At 43.0% G+C, this 17,338-nt stretch overlaps 1 protein-coding gene across 4 annotated transcripts in view; it reads left to right on the top strand.

Annotated features, from left to right (window-relative positions):
- Window positions 1-17,338, top strand: part of HOMER2 (homer scaffold protein 2) — a 54,866-nt gene that overhangs the window by 18,738 nt on the left and 18,790 nt on the right. For all 4 annotated transcript variants that reach the window (XM_058811444.1, XM_058811441.1, XM_058811443.1 and 1 more), the window contains exon 2: window positions 3,642-3,798. In XM_058811444.1, the coding sequence (XP_058667427.1) occupies window positions 3,642-3,798 (157 nt within the window). The remainder of the gene's footprint in view (window positions 1-3,641; window positions 3,799-17,338) is intronic.

The following is a 17,338-nucleotide window of genomic DNA, read 5'->3' as shown; positions in this document are numbered from 1 at the left end:
TGATTCAAGTGATAAACAAGGAAATTTGAATTAAATAATTTGAACTTTTCCTAAGTGAGAGCTCATTGCCGTTGATTAGGAAGAGTGATACAAAACACATGGCTTGCAGCTAGTCACACAGTTGTGAAATTTGGCATGGTTGTCTATTAACCAGAAAGTGATACTGTATCTGACACAGCTGTGAAGCACTTGGTTAGCTCGAGAATCTTATGGCTTGCTTGTTAAATTCTTTGGAAAAGGTTAATGACATTAGAGGAGAGTGGTTGTTTTTTACTTGAGATTTCACTCGTATGAAGCAAGGACAGAAATTAAAGGTCGACTAAAATGTGTAAAACCATGAGTTGAAAATTGCTATTATATTTATAAAACATGCTTGCCAGATTTAATAATGAAAATGCATTTTCTGTCTTAAATTATATTACCAGATAAAGAATTATTAGGTGTGATTTTCTACTTTTCCTGTTTGACTTTTCAAGCAGCTTTACTCTGAGCAGTGGATATTGCTGTCAAATTGATTTTTAAACAGTTGGGGTTTTTTAAAGAGTATTTAATCAATCATTAACAACTTTGGTTAAAATTCATGAGATTTTAAATATTCATAAATTCTCTCTGCCTTCATGTGAGGGTCCAAGCCCGGCTGGCAGTGCTGCTGCTCCCCAGGCAAGCTGCAGCTCACACGAGGAGCAGCTCACAGGGCTCAAACAGGCACAGTGTGCTCTGCAGTCTCTGGTTAGCATTGCTGTTAGTTTATCACAAAAGCTGATAAACCTCTGATAAAATGGAAAGGAAAGGAACCCTGGGAGGTGAAGTCATTCCTTTACCAGTAAAGTGCTTTCTTGAACGTAGAAAAGTTACAAGTAAGGCAGAATAATCATTCTCAGTTTGGAGCTCTGTAGGGCCATGGTGGAGGGTTTTAAAAGTACCTAATTTTGTGTTTCCCTTGAAAGTTGAGTGCTACGGTTTCACAGTAGCCTGAGTGTGCTTCAGTGGTCAGAGGGGTTTGGGATGCAGTGGGTGTTTCCCCTGTGCTGAAGCTGTGTCTGGAGTTTGGTGGCTTTGCCATCCTGCTGTGCTGTGGGAACGTGGTGGCACCAGCTGAACCGTGGGCTCTTAGGGCTCCTTGGGGCACAGAACTGCAGCAGGCCACACACAGCCACAGAAATGCATCTTCTTTTCTTAATTATTATAAAGCAACACCAGGAAATGCAGGATGTTGTGTTCTGGGGGTGTTTCCTCTTCTTCAGAGAGTCAGAAATCAGTCTGGGGGCTTTGCTGACCTGTAGAGCCACCTCTGGAAGGCCAGAGGCATGTGGAGCATCCCACTGGCCCTTCCAAATCTGAGTCACAACTAAAGGTCAACCCATCAGCTGCCTCAAATGATTTAAAATGTTTCAGTTTGGACATTGCATTTTCTTATTTTTTAATAATTTATCAACTAGCACGCTATCACTATGACACAGAAAGACAAAATGCAGGTGGGCTTTTTTGTTGTTGATAATCATAGGAATAGAAACAGAGGTTTTGCCTTTATTTCTTAATGAAAGAATGAATTGAAATGTAGATATTTGCACCTCTGAGCTTCACTATCCATTGATTTATCCGCCTGGATGGATGTGTACAGCTCCTGTTTCAACAGCAGCAGCTTCAGTCAAGATTCCTGAACAAATAGGTAGATAATAGTGGGGACTTTGCCTTCATTCTGCTTTTATTGTCTCCATATTTACTTTATATGCTTGCTGCCCCTGCTGCAGAGCAGCCAGGCACAGTTCTAACAGGGTTTTCTGGTGTAGTTAAGAAAATGTAACAGAATTAAAGTTGTTTGTAGAATAGGTTTGTATGGAGGAAAATTCCTAGCATTTAGAGTAAAATATTGGGTTGTACTACCTTGGTTTTAGTAGAGTCAACTGAAAATACAGAACTTTTTAAAGGTGAAAAAATTCCAAAAATATTTTTTCAAGTAATGTACTTTTTTAAAGAGAGTAAACAGCTTGGGGGAAACTTCCCCTCCTTGAATTTATTATTACAGAGGCAAACTCCATGGCCTCTGTAGGTGTTACAATGCTAATCCTGTGTAATGGATAAGGAAAGTGTTTAAAATGTTAAGGAAAGCTGCCCCTTCTTTCCACCCAGCTGAGGATGGCATCGATACTGGCCTGTGAAATGAGAGCTGGCTTCAGCAAGGTACTGATAAGGGAGAACTGAGGCAAATGCTACTCTGACAGCTGTAATATGACAGTCCCATTGTCATTGCAATTTATTTTGAGTAAGTATTTTACATGGTTCAGCACAGCTGTCTGTCCAGAAACCTGCAAGCCCCTGGAAAAATGTAGAACTTTGTGCAAGTCTTGCAAGGAGAAAACCACTCTTTCATTTTCTCCCTTCTGAGGCCTTGCTGGGCTTTACCAGTTCACTCCTTCTTTCTTGAGCTAATTGTACTCTTAAATCACTTCATTTGTTTGATATTTGCAAATTTACTGCCCTCGATTTTAATTTAAATTTCTGGGTGGTAGCTCCATTGCAGTACCATTGGTTTTGGATCCTGTAGTAATTCTGTCAATTACCTATTCATGATGTAATATTTTGTATGGGACAAGAATATATTGAGTGGTACACTTAATATAAAACATTATATAATGTAGCTTTTAAAAACCAAAAGCATGAAAATGCATATAACAGCTCAGTAGAGCTTGCTTTGCAGTTCACTTCTACTGCTAAACTTGGATTAAAGGTATGGTTGGTGGTGAATTAATTTAGTTTTATGGCATTTAAGAAAGGCTTAATTCTGATCTTTAACCTAGATGACTTTGTATGTATCACATTTGGTTCTTTTGGTCCTGAGTCTTCTCTGCTTTCCTGTGTGATTTGCTTGGTCAAACACTGAAGGTAAAACAAAAGCCCTCCATTGTGTGCACAAATATTGAGGAGAAAGAAGCTGATGTTTGGGATCAGGATTTTGGGGTGCTGCATCACCCACTGAGAGCTGAAAAGGCAATGTCTGCATCAACACTGGAATTTGGTTCTGTTTCCTTTCCCTCTCACTTCCCAGGTTGATTGACTGGTTTGCATCTAATGAAATTTTCATGCACATCCACAGAACAGTGGGATTCTGAGGAGAGAGATGACTATTTCAGTAATTATCCCATGCCTGTGTGTCACTGGGGTCCTTGGTGCACCCACACAGGAGCCCAGGCTGTAGGTAGCAGTTCACAGGAATGGCAGCAGGGGTAAATCCAGCTGTGGGGGTTTGCTTTCACAGGAATGGCAGCAGGAGCAAATCCAGCTGTGGGGGTTTGCTGCCTTTGGCAAAATATGAGAATGGGGAAAGAAGGAAAGAATGCATGTGAATGTCCTTTCCTGGAAATAAGTATTTTGAGGAATAGATGGGTACTGAGGTAATTTAGCATGGGGAGAAAGAAGCCAGTTTTTTCTTGGGCTATGGCAGTAATTTTAGGATGCTGAATGTCACTGAGTGGTGTCAAGGAGAGGTGCTCAAGGCTGGAGTGTGGCTGGGCAGTGTCACTGCTCTGTCTTTGCTTTTGGGGCATTGCCAGGTGCTCTCTGCCTTGTGCTTTCGGGCTGGGCTGCTGGGACGTTTCACCTTCCGCAGACTCACGCACCCATTTCTCCTGTCCCTATTCCAGAGAACAGCCCATCTTCACCACCAGAGCCCATGTCTTCCAGATTGACCCCAGCACGAAGAAGAACTGGGTTCCTGCCAGCAAGCAGGCTGTGACTGTTTCCTACTTCTACGACAGCACGAGGAACAGCTACCGGATAATCAGCGTGGATGGAGCCAAGGTAGGAGCTGGTACCTGGTGTGTGTCTGCAGTGGGGGATGTCAGCCCTGCCTGAGCACACTCTGGGGCTCATTTAATATTATAAACACTCCTTTTTTATATAATCCACCAAGGAGATTTACAGTGATAATTGGAAAAACACAGGGCACCCTAAAAGTGATTTTGCCCTGCTTAATTGATTTTATTTCTGATGAGTTTGGCTTCATGATAAGTGAGCTGAGAACTTTTAAGTGTCCAAATTGAGTCAGTAGCATGCTATCTGAAAAAGCCAACTATATCTGGCTGAGGCCTTTTTGGTGATAAAAGTGTTCTTTTTTAAAAGAAACAAGGAGACAGATGCATGAAGACTATAGCTTTTAATGTAAATGTCAACTGCATTTTTGCTTTTGTCTGGCTGAACTATTTACTACTTAATTTATTAGTAAAGTAGTAACTATTTAGTACTTAATTTTCTTAAGCTTTGGCACTGGACTTCATCAGCCTTAGGTGACAAGTTAGGCATGAAGGCTCTTCCTCCAACTTTTTTTGTTAATTTGTTTTGCATTACCAGAGAGTGTGCTCAAGTATTTGCTGTAAGAATCCAAATAAGTTGGTCTGAATAGGTTGCTCAGTTTTTATTACAAACCACATTTATCCCTGTGATTAGTCCCTCCAAAGTCACTTGGTGGGTGACAACTGTCCCCTGGCAGACCCCAGTCAGAGGTATAAATGAAAACATTTTGCTCATGTACAACAATCATCGGTCATTTCTGTCAGAGCACAAACCACAAGGTAACAAGATGAGTTTACAGCCTGTTTATCTGTGTTCCTGTTTGGATAAGGATGTTAAAATATCACTGTTCTGGGAGATAGAGATCACAGAAATCATCCCTTAATAAAGCTTTTCTATTTGTCATGCCTATTTCACATACTTGTTTTTCCAAACATCTCCTGTGCTATATTTGGTTACATATTGGCTTATAAATCTGCCATACTGCCTGCTTTAATTGATGGTAATGTTTCATTGACACCAGTACAGCATTAATATCTCCCCATCAGGAAGCTGTTTGTGCCAGTGAGTTAATTCCCAGGAATTCTGCAGTTTGCAGCAGCACACACAGCCCCTGGGGGAAGCTGAGCCCCCCAGATTTCCTTGTGCTGGGGCTGCTGCTGGGCTGGTGGCTTTACAAGCCCTGGCAAGTGCAATTTCCAAGCCAAAGCTGCTGCACTCACAGCAGTGGCTGGCTTGATTTGTGGCTGTGCATGCATGCATTAAGACCAATTAATGAAAACAAAGTAATTACAGTGTGTGGCGGGGGGGCTGCAGGGGCAGCGTGTGGCCACAGCCAGAGGTCCTGCCCAGAACTGTAAAATGTGTGCACAGAACAAGCTGGGCACCCAAGCTTTGCTCTGCCACCTGCTCAGGAGACACTCAGAGGGAACATTCACCCCCTGTCCCCTGTTTTAATGTGTCCCAGAAGAAGGTGAGCTTGCCATGATTAGAATTCTCCCCTGGGGCTTCCCAAGCAAGAATCAATTGCGGGCCACATAAATTATTCCTCTTGTATTGAATCTTTGCTGGTTAAGGAACAGGTCAAGAATAGATGTTACCTTCGTGCTCACCTCTGGAGAGTCCTGTGACCCTGCCTGTCCATCTTAAGAGTGCTAACTGGGGGGAAAAAACCAATGTTTGTGCCAAAAGAAGTTAAAAGTTGCATTTTTTCCTTCAAACAAACTATTGTTTAGTGTTTTGACCTACTTTTCCAGGCAGAAATGAAACTGGGTAGAACTGTAAGGAAGAATATAGATGCTTCAGATGATAGTGTCCTGCTTTCTGTACATCTCATTAGAACAGTCTTCCATGTGCTGGCAAATACCAGATGGATTAATGTGACAGCATCACTGTGGGCATAAGTTATGTCTGATTTAAGGACAAAAAAGCTGAAGCTCAAGTAAATGAAGGGACTTGGCCCTAGAAGGAAGGCAGTGATGAAAGATGTGTATCTCTTATAACTCTCCATCCTTGTCTGCTCTGCAAAGGGGCTGTTCCAACAGTTTATTTTAGACAAACATGTATGATTCACATTGGCTTGCAGAGGAATTTCAGGTAAATCCAACTTGTATGAAGATGTTGGATTAATTTGGGGTTCTTTTTTTTACCTTATGTTGACATTACATACTAATGATAAAAATATTTTGAAGTTATCAAGAATATAGGGTGCTTCACCAATATAAATATTGGTCATCACCTGGTTGCATAAGCTTGGTTTTCCTTGCAGCATTCAGCCTGTCACCCTGGGCCGTGCTGAGCTGCCATGTGAGGAGGAGCTTGGAGCTGCTGAGAGCTGTGCTGAGGCAGGGCAGGGCAGGCTGGGCAGTGTCACCCCGATGAGCTCTTCCCTCCTGATGCAGCCCTAACCTGATGGGCTGTGACCCTGCAGGAGTGGCTTCCTCAGGCAGCTGCTGCTGTCCCCAAAGGTCCAGACCCTCACAGTGCCCTGTCCTTCAGTGCCATCCTCTCTTCTCCCAGCAGGCACAGCCTGTCCCCGTCTCCTCCTTGTGCCTTGTCCCCACACCTGGGATGCAGGGCAGAGGGGAGCGGAAGGATTTAGCAGTGGGTTTAAGGTGGGGATTAAGGGAACTGCTGAGCCCATGTGTTTAAAGGTGTTTAGGGTGCAAATATTTATTGGTAACTCAGTTTGTGAGCCCGGCTGGCAGAGGAGCTGCCTGGCTCTGCTGCCCGGCTCAGTGCAGCACTCACTGCCTCTGCCTCAGCCCCTGGGGAGGGAGAGGAGAGTCTGGGTGCTGCACATGGGGGTGGTGAGGAAAATGGAAAAGAAAGAGAATAAGGCAAAGATAGGAGGCAGAGTGGAGTCTTGGGAGTTTAACTCTTCCCTTGCAGGAATATTCAGGAGTCCAATATGCAGGCCAGCCAGGAGAGAGCATACACCTGCAGGTGCCAGGTTCCTTTAAAATTCTCCCATCCCAATAACAAACCCATTAAAATACCTGGGGAATGAAACACTGCAGAGAGGAAACCCTAGATTCAACACAGCTTGTACCATTTTAATTCCTTGTGTTTGCAAAGCTAAAGACAGCAGCTCTTCTAATTCCTGTGTGTTTCACAGAAAAACAGGTGCTGTGGACAGGAGCTTACAATTTATAGCAGAAGATTTCACAGATACCAAAGGAGAATTCACTGCATGATCTTAACCAAGATGCCATGACCAAACAAGGGAATAGATTAGTATATCTTTTAATTGCCTTCTAATTGACTTGTATGTTGTTAAGCAAGTAATTTCATCATGTTTTAAGAAGTTTCTGGCTGGAGGCTAACTGCAGCAAAATGAATGCTGGAGGAAATGATATAGTAAAATGCAAGGGCACACACTGATTCAGAGTTAATGAGGCAGCCAAGAGACTTCACCATATGAAAGTGCCCAGTGTTGTGGACAAAAGTCAGCCCTGTTGAAAGAAGACAAAATATGGTGGTGATGCAGGGAGAACATGAAGTTTTAAATGCCCAATTGCTGTGCGGGGTGTGGGGAAAGGCACACACAGGGCTCCTCATTAAAAGTGGCCTACATTGGCTTGCCTTTTGGAGGCAAAAAGGAAGTTTGACAGTGTGAAAATTATGCAGACCAATAACCTCTGTCATCCTCAGGAATAATGCATGACAGTACCCTGGTTGGTGGGTTTATTTATTTTTTATAAACTGAAATTATGTGCTACCCAAACAGCAGACAGAAGAGGGAAAGGAATTTGAGATGGAAATATAATCCCTCAGAAACAAGCCTCTGCCCTCTTCTCAGATGTTCATGTTGTATTTCTATAAAACTTGGGATTGCAACAACATCATTTTTCTCTTTTGAGAAACGAGCTGTTAATAAGGAGCATAAAGCTAGCTTAAAAATTAATAGCCAGCAATAAAGTGCATAGTGAGACATAGTGAGCTGGCAGCAGCAAAGTGATGCAGCAAGAGCCATCACAGATGCCAGTCCCCAGTTGTCTCTGAGAGATGATTAAACAGATTACTAGAAAAAAATTAAAATCAGGCTTTAAAAAATTACATTGCAAGAGTGGTTGTGGAAAATACATGATAAAGAAGTAAAGACTGTGTTTCAGAGAAAAAAACCAGTCAGCTGACACTCATTCCCAGTTACTAGTTCGTTTAAGAGTTTATTACCTGATAATTACCTCAAATATTGGAGATCAGCAGCTAAGTTGGGCATAAGTGTGTGAAAGTATTGAAGGGAGAACCAGAAAAATTGCTGTGCTGGGAAAGCAAAATCAGTGGTCTGTTTCTGAAGTAAATTGCAATTAGTAAGAATAAGAATTTGGGCCAAATGTTGCCAATCAGTATTCACAGAGGGTCCCCAAAGTGAATACAGTGCATTCTGTGTGTGATGGAGGGGCATCAGTGCAGGGGACAGTGTGATTTACAGGGGACAATGCAGCTGGCAGGGACACAGCCCCTGCAGCCTGTGGCAGCAGATATTTAGGGAGGTAAATCTGCTCATATTTGATGTATTCCTGGCTTTCTCAGTTCCTGTCCTAGGGAACTAATTGCTGCCTAATGTAATAGCTGCCCACCTCTTTGTAACCACACTTTTCTTGTCACGACTGGAGGCAGGTGTCCTCAGCACACAAAGAGGAAATTGAGTTCTTCCAGTGATGTGTTCAGAGGCTCAAAACAGATCTTTTTCTTTGCCCATGGAAAAGGAATTATTTTAAGGCATAGTTGTTAAAAATATCCTAGAGTATTTTGCCAAAAGGTGACTCTTGGATTTCAGAATCTTTTCTTTCAGAGGAAAACAATTACAGGGTATGGTACCACAGATGAAATTCCTTTATCTGACTAGATATTTTCATTCTTTTTTTTTCTTCCATTGACGTAAATTCAGCCATTAAACCAATAGCAACTCTTTCACAGGGAAAAAAACCGTACCAAGTAATTTATATATTACAAAATTTTTGGCACTGAATTCTAAATGGCTTCTGGCAGTGTGTACCTCACCAGGGGTCTGCGTTGGTGTGGCAGCATTTAACTCTGCCTCTGGGACCTCATGGGTTTGATTTGTGAGAATGTGTGGCAGCAACAATCAAAATATTGCCTTCACACTTGGCATTCAGAGTGTCAGTGTGTGCTCACCAGGCCCCCACCCGAGGAATTAAGAGCACTGATATAGGCTGGTGTGGGTTTTTTTACTGCCTATTTTTTCTTAAATACCTATGTTTTTTATCTACCTAATTTTTCAGGTTTAATAGTTTTGTAGTGGAACTACAGAGGATGTTTTACAGCCATGGGTAGCCAAAGATAAAGGGGTGTAAAAGTAAATTAAAAGTGACCTTACGAAGTGGTGTGTTGGCTTTTCTTTTAATGTCTATAGATAGATGCTGAATTGCTATGAAAGGTGTGGGTGAGGGTATTTGTGTGTGTTTTGTCAGAGGGAGAGAGATGCTTTGATTTCTAGTTTTGCCTGCCCTGGTTTTATTTCTGGCCCTTGTCAGGAGTGCTGTGTGCTTACCCTGGGGGAGTGTGGTGCTGCTGAGCCCCAGCCAGCTGCCCTTTCCCTGCCCAAATGCCAGCAGGTCCCACTCCTCACCCTGAAAATTATTTGGCTGACTGCAGCACTGGCAGAAGTATGATTTCCAGAGAGTGCCTGCTAGTAAAATCTGATTAAAGTAATTTTTTTTTTCCTCACCAAGAGATTAAAACTTCTTCTGCCATGCTGTTTTTTGCCCTTCAGCTTCTTCCAGGCTGGGTGGGAAATGTTTTCTGGTGGTCCCAGGACGTGTGCCAGCCATAAAAGATGGATTGGGTGAGGGGAGGAGTGTGAGCTCAGTGTTACTGTAATGTCTGACACTGAGAGCCAGCATGGAAAGGACCTCTCATTAAAGGCAGCATGTGACACTGGTGACCTTTCCTCAAAAGGCAGCATGTGACACTGCATGAGGGCAGACCAGTGCAAAGGAGGCCAGGTTCTCACCTCTCAAGGTCTGCTTTCACTGATCCAGGATTTGTGCCTTCTTGTCCATATGTTGTAAAAGAAGATTTCCAGTACTGGTCTGGCTGATTGCTGTAATACAGAAATTTGGGCATATATTATGGCCTTCATCCCCTCTTTATCATAGTGTGTTATTTCATGAACTATTTGGGTTAATTTCAATGTGAATTTAAGCACTTTAGATGATACCAGAGTCAGCAGATGGAACTAATTAATGCCCTATATAAAAATTATACTCAAAATATGGTATAAAATACAATTTTAGTGCATAGTCCTGTCTTTCAGTGCACAGTTTGTGTGCATGTTACAATAAACATCTCATTGCTTTTATGCTACTGAGGTGACTATTAAGTAAAAACATTAGTTGTGGCTTTGTGATTTCATGTATACATTATGTAATCACAGAATCATAAAATACCCTGTGTTAGAAAGGACCCACAAGGCTCATCAATTTCAACTCTTGGCTCTGCACAGGACCATTCCAAATAGGTAATAAAATATATAATAATAGGATAAATATATAAGAATAGGGATAGACAAGAGACAGAACAACTACAATAGTATCAGTGTGTATACTGTTAATCCAAACCAAAGCCTTTGCAGTAATTTGGTGTCATTTCATCAGTCTCACCAGGTGTGTTTTGTGCTTTTCCTGGCTCAGATTTCCCAGGCCTTGCTGGAGAATGATGCTCATCTGCTGGAGAATGTTCTGATGCCAGCAGTGCTAAATAAAAGAGTTTGTGAAAGATGCTTGAGGACTCTCAGGCTGCTTTTTGTGGTGCCTTTTGGTCATGTTGTTCTGTAACTGATGAAAGTGGATCAAACTGCTCTCTGAGATGCTGCTGCTCCTTTTGTTGGGAGGTTCTCCTTCTTTTTGTACAATAATATTGTACAATATTCCTCTCAAAGACAGCGTAGAAGTAAGAGTGAGTGAAATTAAGGTAAACAACGCTCTCTGATGGTCTGAAAATATTTGTGCTGTCTGTGCTAGGCGTGTACTTGGCTTGATTAAAGCCGCTTGAGTTTTGTTTTCTCTCTGAACATTCAAAATTGAGAACATTTCCTTTGGAATTTGGTGAGGGACAAGTAGAGCAGAAAGGAGAAGCAGAGCTGTCAGCCAAGGATGAGACTCCTCACCTGCATCATCTTTTGTTTGCTTAAGGTGTTATCAACTATCCAGAAATTCGGGCTGAGGGGAGGTGCAGGTTTAATAAGTGGGAGGAAAGGACATTGCCTGGAGTTGTGTCTGCAGGAGAATTGTCCAACAGTTGCTAAGACAGGTTTAGATAGCTGGAACTGGTTTTATTGGGTGCACTTGTGTGAACAGGTCTTTGAATATTCAGAGGATGAGAAAAAATGGTTAGGGCTTAGCTGCAGTAGGAATTTCGGAACTGGTAATACTGGTGGAAATGAGCCAAGAATAGGACGAAAAGTTAAAGATGTTTGCACAAAAAAAAGACCTGGAACTCCAGATGAAAAAGTGAGCTTGTCCAAAGCTGACAAAGGGAGCAAAGTAAATGCCAGGAACTTTGGTGGGTCACTTGAGATTGAATCAACCAGAAATCATGACCATCTCCTGAGGTTGTGCTCTGGTTTAGAAAAAAATTCAAGTCTAGAGCTGTAGATCTCATGCCACTTAAACGTTTCTATATTAATCTCTTTCCAAGTTATTAACTTTGAAATGTGAAAAATTCTCAGTTCATTTCCCGGATTATTTCTGGAAGTAAATCCTTCAGAAGCTGGTTAGCAAGCTTAGGAGAAAACACACCAGAGTGCTGTCAACAGCTGTATCCTTGACAGGAGAGCAGAGGCACATCTGCCACTGTTTGTTCCTGTCTGGCTCATTTTTCTGCTTGTTATGTGTGTTGTGTGTGTGTGTCACTGGCTCTGCAAAGACCACACACAGCTGAATCCACAAGATTGCAAAGACCTTTGCAGAAATGAAATTTCTTACTCACTAAAAAGAAAATATACAAATCCCTGCTAAGGATCTCTTGCTGCACCACTTAGCAGCAAGTAGGGGAACTTTGGTCTGGGTAGATTTTTCCTTTTTAAAACCTCTCTGTAAAATGACTCAGAAAAGCTGTGCCAAAACGAGTGTTTCAGTGTCTGGCCCACTCAGAGGGGTTTGTGATCACCAGACTCAAGGGTGATGTGGAGCTGTCTGAACGTGCCAGACAGGTCTTGGAAACCATGGGATGTCTGTGTACAGAAACCTGGGCATCGTGTTACTCCTAAAATAATGTACCTGTCCATCATGGCCACTGCTCATGCCAAGGGACAGTTTTACAGATTTTGAAGCTCTCCTATTGCTGACCACTCCCAGGGTGTGTTGGTTTTTAAAGAGCAGAGGAGTCTTTAATGATGCTGTGTGGTTGTGCCATTTCTGCCTTTCAGGAGGGACCTTCAGGCTTCAGTGAGGCTGTTGTCATAAACTTGAAAAATGCAGAAAATGATCAGTGCTTAAATAATTAACTTAGGGATGTGCTTATGCTGCACACAAAGATGATATGCTTTTATTAAATTTTCCAAAATGTAAACATGATATATCTATGGAAAGTTTTATAATTTTTTGTAATTGTAGTCAAAGCAGCTTTCTCCCTCACTCCAATATTAGTCACTAGGAAAAAACCCCAGAAGCTCCACTATATCCTTCTCCCTTTTTGTGATAAGTTAGGAATCTTATTTCTCATATGAAAATAATACACAAGAATCTTGCTTTATATATTTTGTAAATTGTTGCATGAAATTCCTGGGTAACAATTTGTTCCAGAGGGTTTGAAAACCCTTGCTGTAGATTTTCTTCATGAAACAGCTGCTGGTGCTTTGAATCGTGTGGGTGGGTGGATGTGTGTGCTGTGCCTAAAAGGAAAAAAAAAAATTCTAGTCAGATGTCAAAGCAAAAATAGGAGATTTTAGAGATTTAGACTGGATGGAGGAGGTGGGAAGCCAACTCTGCAGAGATGTTAATTACCTTGGGAAGAAAAAGAGAGCAGTGGAGTAGGTGTAGCAGGAGATTTACTTAATAGAATTCACACAATCATGAACCCACTTTTGTTGCATTTAGACAGGTTCTTAGTGAGGGCTTTGCAACAGAGGTATTTTATCAGAGGAAAAACAGTTGTTAGTCTTTTTATTGGGAGGGGGGCTATTTTTACATCCCTATTTATGAAGACGGGCAAAAATTGTATGGGAATTTTTTTTTATTTGTTGGGTTTTGGGGTTAAAAATGAACCTCATAATTCATGGAATTCTCCTGGGGATGCAAGGCAATTTAAGAGAAAAAAACCACTGTGCAACGGTGGAAATGGCCCTTTTCTCCATCAAACAAGCAGCAGCAGCACATGAGAGGCTTTACCCATAGAAGGAGTCTCTTTTCTGCAGAGGGAGCTCAGGATGGGAAGGAAATGCCAAGGGTTTCAGGATGTCCTGGTGCCTCCCTCTTTGCTCTGTGGTTCCTCTGCAGTCCCACCTCCAGCAGCAGCACCTGGTGTGGCAGAGGAAGGTTTTGGAGCCCAGTGATGGGTGGAGCAGCTGCTGTCCTGGTTAGCTGTGCAGAACAGGAATTCCTGAAAAGCAGCAGCAGTGCTCACTGCATTAGGGGGGAATTGGGGTACCCAGAGCAGGAGCCTGGCAGGGCTCTGCCAGCTGTGCCAGGGGCTGTGCCAGCTCTGCCTGGCCTGGGTTCCCCTTGTGCACCAAGGGCAGGAGGAAGACCAAAGTGGAGAAACTCTGTGCTCTTCTTAATGTGCACTTACAGTGCTCCCAAGGTGGTTATTCATACCCTCAGCCTGTGCTGGAAAAGTGCCATGTAGGTGTCAGCTGCAGCAGACAAAGCAAAGCTAGAACAAAAAACATTGCTGTTCTTGGTTTGTGTGTCCTTGTGCTTCCCTGGCTTTGCTCAGCTTGGTGGGCTCAGCAAGGGAATCTCTTTTCCCCTTTATTACCATTGTCTTGATTAACTCTGTGTGTGTGTGTACATATGGACTTTCTAGGACTTTCTCATTCCTAGGGCTAGAAATGAGATGAGTGGTTTATCACCAGTGACATCCTGGTGAAAAGATGTTACATTCTGTCTAGAGGCACAAGTAGGAAATATAGAGATAGTAGATAGTGTAAAGGATAATACATATCATGGAAATGTAGGTGGGCTAATTCCACAGAAATGCTGCTGAATATTTGGGATAAAGGAGGAATTTGTCTGCAAATCCACCTCTGACTCCTCATCCTCACATCCTGTGTCACAAGCCCTTCTGATTCATGTCGACTTGATGAGCTGGAAGAACCTGCTGAGCCTGTGATAGCTATGGCCAGAGGATTAGCAGCTTCTTTCCTTCTGCAATTCTGTTTTTAGACTGGGACACATCTTTACTGAAGATTAGCAGCCTGGTGGGTTGAGGAAATTAGATTTCACAAGGGCTGCAAACTGGAAGCACATGTTCAGAGGTGTGAAAATGAAATGGGGAGGTTTTAGTATAGTCTTAAGGAGTGGATCTTATGGCTTGGAGCATTGGGGCTTTTCTGGAGGTGTGGTTATTTCAGAGTAACAGGTGATGTGAATTTAAAGGAGAAATTCCAGAATAACTCCTAATCTGGCATTGTTGTCCCAGAATAAGGTGTCCTTTTCTGATTTAATTTAATACAGTTTGAAAATACATTGGCCAATACATTTATTACCTATTTCACAGCTGTTATTTCAGTCTTTTTCTGAGTAGACAAGCTGGTGGCAGGGCTGGCTGGCCTGGCCATGGGAGTGTGTCCTGGCAGATCCTGCTGGTCCATCCATCCATCCATCCATCCATCCATCCATCCATCCATCCATCCATCCTTCCTCCTCCTCCTGGGGGCTGTGCCAGATGCCATCTGCACTCTCTGGTCTGCTCCCCTTGGAGCTGAGCTCTCTCTCAGCTTTTCCCTGCTGTGACCCTGTCAGAGCTGATGGATCAGGAGGGCACTGGAGCCAGGCTGGCAGGGCTGGATGGATCAGGAGGGCACTGGAGCCAGGCTGGCAGGGATGGATGGGTCAGGAGGGCACTGGAGCCAGGCTGGCAGGGCTGGATGGATCAGGAGGGCACTGGAGCCAGGCTGGCAGGGCTGGATGGATCAGGAGGGCACTGGAGCCAGGCTGGCAGGGCTGGATGGATCAGTAGGGCACTGGAGCCAGGCTGGCAGGGCTGGATGGATCAGGAGGGCACTGGAGCCAGGCTGGCAGGGCTGGCTGGTCAGGAGAGCACTGGAGCCAGGCTGGCAGGGCTGGATGGATCAGGAGGGCACTGGAGCCAGGCTGGCAGTGCCCATGTGTGCCCCTGTGTGCCCCAGCTGCCCCATTCCTGCTCACCGTGTGTGCACAGGGCAGCAGCCTGGGGACTGCATTTCCAGGAGCCCCATGGGCTTTCCCCTCACTGCACTGGTGTGGGGTGTGCAGGAGTGGAGCCCTTCAGACACTCCAAGTGTCCCCTAAAGGAAGCAGCAGCTGCATTTGTGGGCTCTGCTCGTGCATCATGAGCAGCAGGAGCTGCCAGCACGTTTTTCTCCTTCTACACTCTCAGGTCGTCTTGTGACCTCTCCTTCTTGATTTATTTGGCAGTTTCTCTCCGTGGGAAGGCAGCAGGATGGGTGTGTTTCAGCCCATGAATGCTCTGCTCTACACCAGCCTATTTGCATTCACTTTTATCTGATGAAAGCACCCAGTGCTTTCCTAAATGTCTGGAGTCATTTCTGGGTGAGGTGGCACTGCCTTGTGCTGTGAACGTACTTCTGTGTCATCTGCAGATAAAAATTTACATCTCAGGTTTGATTTTCTCCCAAAGGAAGTGAAATTAGTGTGAGATTTTGCTTGGCTCATGCAGGTGTATCAGGAATGTTTGCCATCTGATACATTTGCATGTAGGTGAGTGCAAAGGCAGATTTTATTTTAACCACACGTAGACAAGTGAGTTTGATGAATGGGTTTATTATTCTGGAAGGTGCTTATTATATTATACTTCTCTTTGCCTTTGTCTTTAGGGAGAACTCTTTAACCACTTCAGGGATTGATTGCATCTGATTAGAGAGTAGTTTGTCTTCTGAATCCATTATCCTGGATGAAAGTCCACAAGTTTATTCCATTTTATGGTGCAGCTGGAATTTCATTGTGTGTGTATTATACAAATGAGGACCAAATGCACAAAGTATTCTATAAGGGTTCATTTGAATTGATGAGTGGCCTTTTCTTATAGAATTATCATGCTGGATTGCAGGTAGGGATGGAAAGGAGCCTGGTGGCTCATCCTGCCTGCAGCAAAATAGTGCCCTTTTACTTCTCTCCTTCTTTTGAAATTTGAAAATTCTGGCTCATACTTTCACAAAAAAAGAAAAAAAAAGAAAGGAAAAAGAAAAATTTCCCAGTTTATTTGACCTTTCCCATTGATACAATTGTTCCCTTGCCAGTGGGGTGTCAGTGCTCTGCAGTGATGGCCAGATCTGAGATAGTGAGTGTACAGATGGGGTGAGGATGGGCAGGAGGAGCAGGTGAATAAACCCCATGTACCCACAGCCTCCATCTCCTCTGAACTCACAGAAACATGAGCTCTGATTTAATCTCCTAAGCTTCTACTTAGGTTTTCACTTCTCTGTAGGAATGCAGCATTTCTGGAGTGCCCGACTGGCAGAGCAGGATTTGAGGGGAAAGGGAGAGACAGCTTCCAGGCAGTTTCACTAACAGCAGCTTATTATAAATTTAACAGATGAACTGTCAATTTCTCAGGTGTGTGCTCACCACAGCCTTTCCCTGGATTCTCCACTGGCCATAGAAAACAATTAATTTCTAAGGTGCTCAGCTAATGTAGTGCATTTAATTGATCAATAAGGTGTTCCTTGGTTTAAAGTTTGCAGCCTTCATTATTCCTTTCATCATGTCTCATAATACTGAACTGTGTTGTAGAAGATAACTTTAGTGTGTTTCTTTAATATGTTTGTATTTTCTCAATGATTATTGTAGGAGGCATGGAGGAATTTTGTTCTACTCAGGGTCAGCTGTCAGTGAGAGAAACTTTTTCCTTTCAGTCAAACTGGTCACTTTATTTTGTTTTTCCCCAGATGTCTAAGTTTATAGGCACATCAGGACTGAAATAATACTTTCTATGACTTGAAATTTCTGGGAAGATTTTATTTTTTAAAATAAATTCTGTAACTTAAGAAGTTAGACATTTGCAAGTGGTTCACCTGTCTGATGTAAGATTTTTTTAAAGCAGAAATACACATATAGCACATACTTTAAGTATGTGCTATATGTATACATACACATACTTTCTTTAAAGTTTCTGGAAAGCACCCTGAATTTTGGGGTTGGTGGCAGCTTTTCCTCCTGTTCTTTTGCCTCTCTGTACCATGCAATCCTTGTATTACCACAGTCCCTTTGCACTGTCAAACCCCTACATAAAATCTCCGATTTTCTTTTAATTTACATCACTGAAATGACACTTGGATTTTATGTTGGCTGTTCCTATGGCACAACTTAGCTGGAGGAGAACACACCTGGGCAGCTTTGCTCCTACCTCTGCCCGTGCTCTGTTT

The sequence above is a fragment of the Ammospiza caudacuta genome, chromosome 10, assembly GCF_027887145.1.
Source record: "Ammospiza caudacuta isolate bAmmCau1 chromosome 10, bAmmCau1.pri, whole genome shotgun sequence".
NCBI classification, from domain to species: domain Eukaryota; kingdom Metazoa; phylum Chordata; class Aves; order Passeriformes; family Passerellidae; genus Ammospiza; species Ammospiza caudacuta.
The sequence above is the reverse complement of the archived record's forward strand: the minus strand, read 5'-3'. Positions and strand labels throughout refer to the sequence as shown.